General features: G+C 45.6%; 1 protein-coding gene across 4 annotated transcripts in view; it reads left to right on the top strand.

Annotated features, from left to right (window-relative positions):
- The window catches only part of ADD3 (adducin 3), a 99,985-nt gene extending 97,366 nt beyond the window's left edge, over nucleotides 1–2,619 (top strand). For all 4 annotated transcript variants that reach the window (XM_065638904.1, XM_065638901.1, XM_065638902.1 and 1 more), the window contains one exon: nucleotides 229–2,619. In XM_065638904.1, coding sequence (XP_065494976.1) covers nucleotides 229–527 — 299 coding nt within the window. In that variant the 3' untranslated portion in view covers nucleotides 528–2,619. The remainder of the gene's footprint in view (nucleotides 1–228) is intronic.
- Nucleotides 2,620–13,267: the final 10,648 nt, after the last annotated feature.

Here is a 13,267-nt window from a genome sequence, read left to right as displayed (position 1 = left end):
AGAGATAAGGTTAGCTTTGCCAGCCTGTTTTGCTTTAATGACGTTTTCCCAACATTTGTCTGTTTACAATGAGTAAGAGTACAGATAAAAGGAGAAAAAAAACACATCTAAGCACTTTGAGTTTCATTCTTCACATCACAGTCCAGACTCTGTGGATTTTGTTTCAATAGCGGGGTTTTTTTGCATTATAGTGGACATAAATAATTGCAAAATTGTCTGTTCTTTCAGAAAATCATGAAGATCTCTATACCCAGAATGCTAAGCTAATATCAGTGGAGTTGCCAGTTGTGGTGGTGAACGGCAAGGAAGATGCACATGATGTGGAAGAAGATCTCACCAGGAGGGTCAGTCAGTTAACCACCAGTACTGTGGAGAGCGTAGAGATCACAATTAAAAGCTCTGAAAAGATAGAAGAGACCCTGTCCCCCGAAGGGTCGCCTTCCAAATCCCCATCGAAGAAGAAGAAGAAGTTCCGCACGCCATCTTTCCTGAAAAAGAGTAAAAAGAAGGAGAAAGTAGAAGCGTAAGTGCAGTTCTGCAGTGAGGAGACATTGCACATTTGAAATGTTTCAGTTGACCATTAACAGCGTAGTGTTAGGGGTGTGCAGTAACTGGACTTTTAACCTAAACAAAAAGGAACTGGAAGAGGTTTTGCTTTAAAAAAAACCCCAACCAAACAGACAAAAAGAAACGACAAAAAGCCTTTCATGTTAGTGGAAAATTAATTCATCTCTCACCTAACTGTGCCCAAAATTGCTATGAGGGTTGGAAACGCTCATTAGTTTCATGTAGAACTACACTGGCAGGTGCTCAATTACCGTCATAGCAAGATCAAATACCATCACAGTATGCAGCAGCAAGTTCTGCTTGGAGTATTTTGCCGACCTTAAAATTTTCAGTACAGTTAGTGTCTTTATTAAAGTTACTGTTGAGTGATCATACGACTTTTTAAAACTGCTGTCTCATTTCATAACCAGATCATACATTTTCGTATTGTGATTTTTGACCATATATTTTATGTTTCTGTACCCCTCTTTGAGTGGGCGCACAGTAACAGCACACCTTTAAATCTTTTTTAAGATTAGATCATATAGAAATATTATACACTGGCACATAATATTAGGGAAAAAACTGTGTAAGAGAAAGTTTATTTGGAATTATACAAGATGTCTAAAGAATTCCATTCTTCAATAACTTTTTTGCCAAATATTTCATTTTAGTGAAATATAATTTTTGAAGACTTCTTTTTTATTCTATCAGTTGGGGAGGGGAAAACCCTTATTTTTCAAGAAGGGGGCTTTTATACACTTAACATTGATAATTTAGTTTAACTGGCAAAACAAAAAGAAGATTTTATATGTTCAAATGTTTGTATACCATTCAGTATAAAGGTATTATAAGCATGTGAACCAAGCATTTAATAGTAGAGTGTATTTAAGAATGCTTGGTTTAGAGTATACTTAAATATAATTCAAGAATCCAGGGACTTAGAAATCAAAGGATAAAAGCATATAAAATTGAACTGGATTCATGTTTAAAGATTCCTTGTGGTTTGTTTTCTTTTTCTCTCACGGTATTGCTAGTGAATGAAGAAAAATAATCTCTTAACCAAATGAAGGAAACAAAACTGTTAAAAGGGAAAGTGAAATAGTAAGAAAATAGGAGGAGACAAAGAAAGTAAAAGTTCGGTGATTATTTTTTTTAAATACATGATATGGATTGTGGGGTATTTTTATTAAATCAGCAAAGTGACATTTCCATGTTAGACATTTTAAATAATTTGTATGGATTCATACAGAGTGCAACACTTTGGGTTTTTTCCTTCGCTTTCATTTGAATTGTAAAAGGGTCTCATGAATCTGTGTTGTCCTTTGGATGAACCCAGAGCAAATCAGAGCCTAGTGCCACGGGTAAGGGCGGTACCGCCACTTACTCATTTTTACTGATATTGTCATTTTAGTACTTTTACTGTATTGTAAATACAAACTAAACATAGAAATTTACATAGGGTTTTCTTCGCTGTGTCAAATTGTCTGTAAATCAGTCATTGCAATAGGAAGTACATTTTAAAGATCCATGTGATTCCCAAATTGCCGGTTGAAATATTATACAATATATAATTGTTAAATATGGCTGGAGAGTGGTTTGGCATGCAAAAATGTTGATTATAGCATGTTCGGGGGCTGGTTAGCTTTGACCGTGTCAGTGTGATAATGCAATGTTGGAATGGATCCTGGAAACAATTTTCTAGCTATCACTAAATACTGGAATCAGTGTTTTTAATCATAGTGGAAACTTTCAGTTGCTTACTTTGTTTTTTATGTTCTACATTATTTGTGTTGTATTACAACATATGTAGAAACAGTAACCTGTGAACTACGCTTTTCATAACTTTTTAAAAAATATATCTAAATGAATGCAATGTGCATAAATATTTTTTAAAATGCAACCGTGAACTATTTGCACCTTTTGCTAATGCCTCTATTTACTTGCTTTGGCATAAAGAATGAGCCAGCCAACTCTTGTGTCCTGTGGAAAATATATAAATGTTATCTGAAATTGCTCATAGATGTAATGCTAATTAATGTTAAATCACAAATAAACAGTATTTTAAATAGATAGATTTTGTGTAGCAGCCTTTTGTTTATAACAGTGCTCTTGAGTCTCTCGCTTGTAGAAAAGATGCTTTGATTATGCATGTTACTTCTCAAGAATTTGTTCTGAAGATGGATTCTTGCTTATGCTTATTCTGAAAGCTATGCAAGAAAATAGTCTGATCTTATTAGAGAACAGTTGTTTTCTGTGTCACAGATCCCGGAGATGAACGAGGACAGGCCTGTGGTAAAATAGGCAGCATTGTCAGGCGGTTGGTTTGTGTCTGTGCCGCAGGGTTTCCTCACCCCGGCTGCTTCCCCGGCTTCTTGGGTTGTATCTTCTGCTCTGCAGCGTGGGTTTACGTGTGATGGCCAAGGACGTGGGAAATAGATGGTTTAAGGTCTGTGTAAGTACAGAGCAGGGAAATAGCTTGTGGTAATTACTATTTTTAATTTTTATTAATGAAAACAAAGGTTTTTTTGTAGGGAAGGCTTTTAATGCGAAGTTATTTGAAGACATCTGTGTCGTGCCCTGCCAGCATATGGTGTATCTCGGAGTCTCTGAGGCTGCAGAAGTTGCAGTGTTATGTTTTTATAGCTATATCAGCTCTGTGAAATGTCTTTAAGGATTTCACAAATGTTTATTTTCATTGTCTTCCTGTAAATCAGCCTTTTGTTTCTGTTTACGAGAAAGTCAAAATCCAGCCCTCCAAGTCTGGAGACTGTTTCATGAACTCAGTCCCTGTGTGGGAGGACAATTTTGGTTCAGCATTTTCAATGAATCTTAATCAAGATTCAAGTAATTTTCTTACTATCGTTTGTCTCCAGGATCAGTCTGCTTAGTGCTGCACTAACATGAAAGTGAACACTCTGTGAACACTAGAGGGGCTGACACTGTAAGGTTAAGTGCATCTATGGTTTTCTACTTTGAACTCTGTTCCCAAGAGTGTATGAACCACAGCAGACCCTTTGTTTTCACTTAGATCTGACTCTTGAAAGAGTTAACAAGAAAGATCTGAGATTCTGCAAGTCAAATAGATGTTCATAGCAGGCATAACATACATTAAGGCTTAAATCTTGGGAAGAGGGAGCCTTGGAAAGATGAGCTTCAAAACCGATCATTGACGTGATAGGAAATAATTATTACCATTAGGATGCTTAATCCAAGAAAGAGAAATACAGAGAAGAGGCAGTTACTTGCAAGCTACCACCTAAGAACCTTGTAAAGGAAAACAAAGGATTTATAAAGTTGTGCATCTTTCTACCCCACTTTTGTGTAGGTATGGCCGTACTAAAATCTGTGTTGTGATCCAGGTGATCACCTGCCAACTTCTTTTGCAGACTCTCACCTGTTCTGGAGGCAAGTGTTACATGGCAAACCAGATTTTGCTCAATTTGCAAAAACTGCAGAACAAGGTATACTTTAGATCAGGATTTAGATGCTGGTTTAGATAGGAGAATGTCCTGGTGAAGGCTGTAATAGGCCATTTTGACCAATATTTTCCTGCCTTGCCAGCTGAGTTGTTGTACACTGTTGAGCATGTTTTCTCTGGTACTCAGTAGTTGAGGATTTTCTATTTTCTGGAAGTCCGGTTTGCAGAACCTTTGAGTTTTCACTGCTTCAGCCGATAGAAGCTTCTCAAATCCAATGTACTGTTAAGTAGCCAACAACAGGAAGAAAGGGCCAGTGTTGGCCCAGTCCAGGTATGCGGTCTGGTGACAACTTCTGACGCGAGCACCGATGTTCCTCCTCTCCTTGCAGACTGGTGGGGAAATGCATCCCCTCACCATAGGGTGATTGCCTGGCTTGATGTTTGTTCTTTCAAAGGTCCGGTATGTTAAATGAGGTGGAGGACTCATTGAAAAGCACTAATTAGAGTGTGCCCGGGGATGTGTGTGCGGGCAGCTGGAGTGCGGTCTGTGTGTCTGCGGGCGCTGCCTTGTGCGCGGCTCAGACGGCTCGAGCAGCCGGCGGGGAAGGGCGGGAGGGCGGTCAGTGCAGATGGGCGCTTCTGACATTTTAGCTGCCACAGAGCCTGTATAAACTCCTATTTTTAGAGACTTGTAGATTGGCCGAGCTTACACAGACTCTGAAAGGAATAGCAGAAAGCACATCCCTTATATAAAGGTTGCTCATCCCTTTGCCACAGTTTCTAATCTCAGTTGCAAAGACAGCAGCAATCTAAGTTTCGAAGAGAAAAGATTGCCAGAATGTAATGTGGAGAAACTTGAGTTTTTCTACAGCCTTGTTCTTTGGAAGCGTTTGATTACATGAGCTTTATATTTTATGCATGCCGACAGTATGTGCAAACACACCCAAGCAGTTTTCACTTGGACCAGCACACAGCATGGAAAGTTTCAGTGAAGTGTGATCAACTTGTAAGCAAACAGAACAAAGCCTGATGATGAGAACTGGAGGGCAAACCTGGTCACAGCTTACGTCTCCATCCTGGCTCTGGTATTGCCTGTGTAGGTATTTAACCCTGATACCTCATCAGTCGTGGGAGCTACACAGGGCAATTATGCTGAGCCAGGGAGAGAAAATATTTCCTTGGATGTGTTCTCAAAGCCCCTTTACAACTGGTTGTGCCTTTCTTGTTTCTGTGTCTGCAGGAAGCAACGTAAATTTAAGAGTTCGCACTCTGAAATTGTGGTTGGGAGTCCTAAAGTCAAACACAGCCTGTGAAAGGTAAAAATGGAAGCAGCCATTAGATGGCATCAGACCTTCACGTTTGCTGCCTTCGTCCCCTGCAGTCAGAAAGCCATTAGCAAAGAGCTTTCAAAGAAAGTATTTTGGTGGAGATTTTGTGGGCTTTATTCCAGTTCCAGCGCAGCGAGATCAAAGCAGACATCTGGCTGTCGGACTCATTTTCTTTATTGATTCATTTCAAAATCCAGCAATGGAGCAGGCTTTGTCCAGGAGGCGAGACTCCTCCGCTCCTCTTGATCTGCTCACACTGCAACTAGCTAAGAATTTTTTTTTTTTTCTTGCACTTGTAAACTCGCTCCACTGAGCAGAAGCATATCTGTATGTTCAGTATTTTCTCTAGCAACCTTACCCACAGGCCAGAGAGCTCTCAGCATCTCTGAATGATGGGGGCAGAAGAGGCAGGAGACCGCGGTGGAAGGTCTGGAGGACAGGGACAGGGCTGAGGAGCTGAAGAGCTTCAGGTGCCTCGGGGTCAGGGCAGGGTCTCTCTGCTCTGCCCCTCGGGTGAGCTGCAAGGGTGTGAGTGGAGAACTAGAAGTCGCAGCAGCTGCGTCTCTGGTAAGGTCTACAGCGAGGAAAGATACTTTAAAGCATTAGAAAAACTTGCTGCTTTGGAAGTTCAACTGCGCCAGTTTGAGTTGTACTAAATTTTCATAACTCTTTAAAAAGGAACGAGGTGCTCTGCCACCGCCAACCCGTTTGTGTCTGCTTGCTCTTCAGCAGGTAAGTTCTACCAAAGGCACACATGGCATCTTGGTCTCTGAACTGCACGTTGCTGGAGGCTGAGGGCAAGGACTCGGAAGCATCACTGCATGCTCACCCTGTTTTTATGCTGTTCTTCAAGTGTCTTCCCTTCATCTTTGTGGAAAACAGGATACTGGACAAGTTGGACCTTTGTCCTGATTTGCTACAGTTGTTTTTCTGGATTAGTCAAACTTGAGAATGGAAAGACTCAGCTGTTTGTGCTGTTAACTGCTGTGCACAGAAAATCAGAGAAAGGGGGGAGAGGATGGAGATAGATACATTATTATATATTTTAAAATATACATTATAGATACATAATATAGATATATTAATGTATTATACCTCTCGTATATGGTGGTCAAAGGGACAGATGCTCCAAATTTTCTCCAAGAAAGAAAAGGACACATTTGACTTTAAGAAAGTGGAAAGTGTTTTCCATGTGTTTCTTACTTGGGAACTGCCTGTAAATGAAGCACATAAAGGGGAAAGAAAAAAAAAAAAAGTGACAGCTGAAAACACTTGCAGCACGTGTTTAGCAGAACTCCCTTTTTGATCTTTCTTTCCTGGCTTTTTCTAGCTTCTCCTTCCTATCTCTGGTCAACATTTGCATGTCGCAGCTGTGCCAGAGCTGCCAGGCCCCTCGCCTCCCCCAGTCAGAGGAATGAGGGGCCTTTCCAGGGTCCCCGTCTCTCCAGGGGGAGATACCCAGTACCCACTGGTGCCGAAGGATCCTGCGCTTTTCTGTCTTGCCTACATCAGCGTCGTAATTTCCAGACGCCTTTCACTTTGCGTTTGCAGCAATAGATTGGTGTGACTGCATGTCTCTGCATACTGCTGTAGCTTTTGCAAACTTCCAATTTGCAAAACCAAAACTTGTGCTCTGGGTTATCAGGACAATAAGTAGTTGAACTCTGGAAGGAATAAGTGAAATGGTCTGCGGTGGCGGTGTTGTCCCCAGCACAGCTTTAAGCAGGAGCCTTCTGCTCCCCAGCAGATTCTGCCGGCTAGCGCTGGTTTTGACCTTCGGCACGTCAGCTGCTGGCTGCTCCCTGACCTTCTCATCAGGCACGGGCTCATCCTTCTCCTCCCAAAGGTACAGAAAGTTCAAACATTGCCTCAAATGATGTTCTTGAATTAACAGCCTGATTTCTCTCAAAGGGCTGAGCACACTCGCCAGTGCCCGGGGGAACGACAGAAGAACAAGTTGCTTGTTCAGCCCTTGGCTTGATGCAGCAAGAGCCAAATAACCCCTGAGCTGCAGGGGGAAAAGCGGCATGGAGACCGGCTGTTGTGCTTGAGGAGCTCGTGGGGATTGAGTTCCTCAGTGAACATCCCGATTTCCAAGCCCTTCCCCTCTCCTCCATGCTCCTGTGGGGATGGGGAAAGAGAGATTGCTGCGGGTGGCTGTTTTTCTGTCTCCAGGGTGTTGAGAGCAGCTAATTGACCATTAATGAATGTGCCTTCATGTATAGGGTCTCTGAGTGTTAATGGCAGTGCAGGGACCTGCCCCCGTGTCTCAGAAGCGGGTGCTTGGCACGACAGCGCTAAGTCTTGGGGACGCTTTGAGTCCCCGTACCGACGGCCTCATGGTGCGACAGAGCAGCTGCTGGGACATCACCTCCTTCTTTTTCCCTCTGTTGTAGCAGCTGAGTAACAGAGGTGCTGCAAACATTCAAAACTTCACTAAACTCATATAAACTCAGTCCCAAGCTGTGCCTGCCTGTGAAGGTAGCTTGCTTTAAAAATAATTTTTATAAAGAAATCCAGCTCTAACCTGAGGCAGTGGGATGGACTCACCATTGCCCGCATGTCAGAGGCCATCACCATGTCCCTCCATGTGCTGAGGTGCCATCTGCCTGCAGGCTCCCGGGGCACAAAACCTGTTCCCTTTGACACCAAAGTCTGAACATCAAACTTGAGTGAAGAGAAACTGCAGCCAGTGCCTTGAGAAAACTGGAAAATAAATGCACTTAACGTGCAATTGCGTGTGCATCAGCCACACAGGCAATTGCGTGGTGCCTCCCACTCCACAAGACCAGATGCAAGGACTAATTCTTGCCTTTCCCAGACTAAAAAACTCCAGCCTGAAGCCCAGATGAGTCGTGAAATGGAGGACATTTACCTCGTGTGCCACCTGCCAGGCATTTGGGATGGAGAAGGGCAGGCAGCAGTGGTAGGTGAGCCTTTCTCAGGTCCTGTTATCCGACAGCATCTCCAGGACCTGCAGCACAAGCCACCTGTGCAGGGGATGCGTGGGCTGAGCAGGAGCCCGGCAGGGCAGGGATGATAAACACAGCCCGGCCTCTGCCTTATCACCTGGAGGGGGGTGCAGACATATACCCAAATGGGAGCTGTGCCAGGGCCTTGGAGACACCCCAGAGGACCAAAGCCTCGTCATTTCCTCAGTTACATTTTCACTGGATGCCAAAAATTACCTACAGAAGATGGTGTGAACACGCTGCAGCAGCTGAGGTTCATACACAGTGCTTTGCCCTTGGAGGTCAGACACTTCCAGCCCCAATTCTTCTTTAGCTGGATGAACAAGATGGAGAAGTTGGCTGTCAAACCCACTCAGCGGAGGGAGAACATGGGGCAGTAATTCCTTTCCCGAAATATCAACTACCACTGTCTTATTCAGCGACTTTAAATGTCCTTCCCTCTCTAGCAGGTAGTACAAAGTGTTTCTAGTACTTACTCTTTCCATCTGGCCAGACAACTCTCTCAAACATCAATACCTTTAATTACGTATATTTGTATATACATATTGCACATGCTAATCATATCTACAGAGATATTAAATCATTTACCTTGCCTGGCTTCAGTTCTGTTTTAAGGTGGTAAGAGTCAGCATTCAACCAGCATTAGGAATACGCTGTATAAATAATTAGAGTTTATTCAGATTTATTCAACAGTGTTTACATCTAATAAGTAATCACATGCATTTAGGCATTGATTTCCTGGCTGACAAGTCACATAAATGTGATCACTCACCTTCAGCTGGAGCAGCTGGTCCTTCCTGGATTTATTTAATGGGATCAACTTCACAAATTACCTGCAAGAGGCACCCAGGGCAGACTTTGCTCTGCTATGGTCTGTGCAATGGGAGAATATTTGGTTATTGCAATGATTTTTCTTAGTTTGGGCTGACTTACTCCATTTGGCTTTATTTCTGCCTCTCCGGTTGCTTTATGGTACTAGAGATGCCCCAGATGTCTTCTTGGAATGAGGATGGAGGCTCCATGTCAGTGTTAGCTGGACCGTCCTGCCAGCACCCTCGTGGCTGCTGGTGGGGCGAGGTTTCCCGGGGTACCAGCCACCCGCCGGGGCTGCTGAGCCTTTTACAAACACTTCAAGAAATGACAGCGTCCCTCATTTAATATGAGCTTTCTGTGAATAGAGGGGGCAAGAGGAAATATTCTTGATGATTTTCTTATGTTGAGCATTTTAGGCTTAAAAGCAAGGTACAAGTGCAAAAACCTTCACTTTTCCTTTCAGCATCTTCTTCCAGTGTAACCCAGGCGGGTGCTGGTGTGAACGCCAGGACGTGCACACCATCGCATGCTGCACAGGGTGGTGAGAGGCAGCCAATTTGGCTGGAGAGATCAGTGTGTTTTACACAGGATCAGCACCTTTGTCTGTGTGAAAATAATCTCGTCTGAGCCTTCGACCCGCAGAGGGTCTGTGTGAGCAGGTCAAAGGCTCCTCTGGTGGGACTGGGCTCCCAGCTGGCACCTCCAGCCCCCCTGAACCCCAAATCAACATGGCACAGCTTGCTGAGACTCATCATGCACCACCAGTGCCTTTTTGGGGTGGATTTTGGCAAGCCGAACATGCTGCATTGCACCCCTGCGAGATGTGGATTCAGCCTTTAATCCCTGTGCACCCCAGGTGCTGCTGCCCAGAGCAGGGGAGCACTGCTGCCTAAAGCAGGGTGACCCACAATACGGCCCCTGCCCTCCTTTAGATCTAATCAAGGCTGTTGGTATCACTGATTTACTGGACAAGCAGAAAAAAAAACATTTCCTCAGAAAAATTTATATTACATGAAAGAACCAAAGCGGTGTCCAGGTGAATAGAAACACAGCGCTGTGCTCCCTCGGTGTCCGTGTAAATGTCGTCTGCACCGCCCGCAAAGCAGCACCTGCCTCCGGCAGCCCTACACACTGAGCAAAGGCTGTTAAAGAAATGCACGGTACGTATGCAATGCAACGGTGTGCCAAGCCTGCGGTGAACACGGGCTCCCAGAATCTTGTCCCCACGGGTCAATAAATCAGGTGGCTCTTTGCAGTGGCAAGATCATGAAACGCTGTTATGTTTTAACACGAACTTGTAATCTCAAGCATTTTTAGTGCTCTGGCTTCCATTCCTAATGAAACGAGGGGATGCTGCGAGAGGCAGCTCTGAGCCTTCCTCCCACCCGGCTGGGCAGGAGCTGATGTTACTCACCCGGAACCTCCCTGGATCCAGTGGGTGCTTGAAGGAGAGGCTGCAAATTATCCCTCCGTCGTGATCCTGGCTCTGGCAATCTTTGAAAGAGGAAAAGTGGCTCTTACTGTAATTAACTTCGAACAGAAGTCTGAGATCTGCAATAGAGCTGTCAGGGATGGCTGAGCCTTGTACACCGTGCAAATGCCGCCTGGGCTCTGTGCGATGGCTGGAGAAGCGTTAGAGCAGGAGCCACTGTGCCCAGGTCCCATCACCGTTACGTCTTGGCTGATACAGGCTCCGAAGCCAAAGCTTAGCGGCTGCAGGAGGAGCACTGGCCACGCTGCCGTCCTTTACGAGCTGCTCTGGGGCACAGGCGGGTGGAGGCAGCCAGAACTAACACCAGGCTGTGACCTTCCACTGGCCGTGGCTCACTGTACACTCCCTGTACTCAGGAGAAACGAGGACATGTGGTAAGTTACAAACACTTCCCAGACACCTGATGAGCAGGAGTGAGGTTTTGCTGTTGCATCACCTGCTCCGAAACACTCTCAGGGCTGCTGCTGCTCAGGAACAGGAACCTACCCCCAAACCAGCCCGCCGGTGGGTGCTCCCCACCACCCCAGGGAGGAACCACGCACCACGGGTGCTGCGTGGCTCTTTACCAACACCAGTGCAGAGCTTGTTGTGATGGAGCTTTGGAGGAAGCCACAAGCATCCCATGCCCACCCGCCGAGGGTACAGCTCTGGACAGGCAGCGAAGCTGCATCCTGGACACCCTCTGGATACCGCAGGCTAAGCACTCAGCTGGCGCTCCACAGCGAGCTTGTCCCGTTGTGCCAGATTTTTGTTCCATTTCTGGGTGGGATAAAAAACTCCCACCCCATTGTTTGCATCCGTCCTCTAGAAGTTTATAAATAAACCCCGTTTCCCTGCTGGCTTTGTGCTTTTCCATTTTGATGCACCTTTGATTTCTTCCTGTTCCAGAGAGCTTCAAACAACAGCCCCTTTTTTGTTGTTGTTTGTTTGTTTGCTTCCTCCCAGGTTGTGCCTGAACAGGCGCCAGTGGCGTCCCCTGTTCCCCGGGCGCACCCTGGGGGCTGGGTACCAGGTGCCAGGACTCTGGGCGCCAGGACGAGGTTATCTGACAGTTTCCCATAAATTACTCTGTGCTGTAGGTGTGGGTGTTACTGTGCAACTTGGTGACAAAGCAGCCAGTTTCATCGCGTGCGTGTGGCATGTTAGAAACGGGAGGAGGATGCTGAGTGGTCCAGGGATGGGATGCAGTAGCCCAGTGACATCCTGAGTGAATGTTCCCTCTGTGGAGTGAGGCGGAGCTTCCACAGACCCACACACAAAGTGGGTGACCCACGGGAATCAGTGCTGCACAGGCAGGATTATGTACCTACCATCCTAAAAACACTCTGGGTGTCCAGAAACAGGTGATTCATCAATTAATTGTAATGATGATGCTTCATTTCTGAGTGTTTTAAAGCTCACTGCATGCTGGAGATTTGCAGTCCTTTAAAAGTGACTCTGACTAACAATGTAGATTGTGTAAATATTTAAGGAACACTAAAATCCACCCGTGATCTGTGGAACTGCCCTTCTCACTGTATCAATATTGGGGATTGCCCATTTCTATATTCTTTTGTAATGCACAGCTGTACTAGACATGGTCATAAACACAGGTCTGGGCCAATACAAGGAAGGGTGTGCTTTGCTTTTTCAGCAGTTGCGTTGCGAGGCCTGGCTAATTTTTAACCCTCTTCTTCTCATTTATTTATAGCATCTGGGTGAAATCTCTTTCTCCTTGCCAGAGCCTGAGGTGCAAGGCGAACCAAGGAGGTCAGAGATGCTCTGAGATCACGGTGCTGCAGAGCCAGGATGAGAAGTTATGGCTGCGGGATGAAGCCTTCCCTTTTTTGTTCCTTTTTCACCTGGTTCTGCCGAAGGCAAACACCGAGAAACACTGAGGGCCCACATTGGTGTTATGGCAGCTGTTCTGCCTCCTCCATTAAAGACCTGTTGGGTTTTTCATCTCCAGCTGGGTGATTCCCAGGCAAGAGCAAAGTTGCCATCTCACATATATACACTCACACCACGAAGGTTAAAAAGTAGCAAAGAGAGAAATCTTAAAATACCCTTACACCTGAAATTCGGGAAGGAGAACGGGAAGTCCAAGAGAAGGGATGTGCTGAGCTGTAACAGCACGTAGCCAGCCCCTGAGCCGACACCCGGCAGCCCAGCCCTGGTGATGTTGGGGGCACTTACAGCTTCACTCTGCCCCACCCCAGCGCAAAAGGGTGTCTCCTGTTGTTTGACATTTTCCTTCCTCCTCCCGAAGGCCGAGACGTCTGTTGCTTCACATCCCGCCCATGTCTGGAGCCAGCAGCTCTAAAGGGGAACAGAATCAGATGGCAAAGTTTCCCCGCTCCGCTGCCTTTGTGTGCAAACCGGGTTTATCTGTATTGTTTGACCAACACTGGCAAATTACACCCTGCCTAATGTGTCGTTAGGGAGAGGCAATTAAATACCAACCCAACGAGTATTGCGGCCGACGTGACTGGGGAGAAACAGCTGCAACCTGCATGGCGGCTGGGACAGATGGGTGGAAAATATTAACCTTTTTATTTATTATGTCTTTGCTCTGCCCTCCGCCGTGTCTGGCTGCCCAGCTGGGTGACACCAGCACAGGGCAGGGATGGCGCCTGGATCCAGGGAGTTTTCACCAGTTTGGCTTCACCCTGAATGGCCAGCAATGCTCACCCTGTGCAGTGCTGGGTCAGCTCAC

This window comes from Caloenas nicobarica, chromosome 7 (assembly GCF_036013445.1).
Source record: "Caloenas nicobarica isolate bCalNic1 chromosome 7, bCalNic1.hap1, whole genome shotgun sequence".
Taxonomy (NCBI): Eukaryota; Metazoa; Chordata; class Aves; order Columbiformes; family Columbidae; genus Caloenas; species Caloenas nicobarica.
The sequence above is the reverse complement of the archived record's forward strand: the minus strand, read 5'-3'. Positions and strand labels throughout refer to the sequence as shown.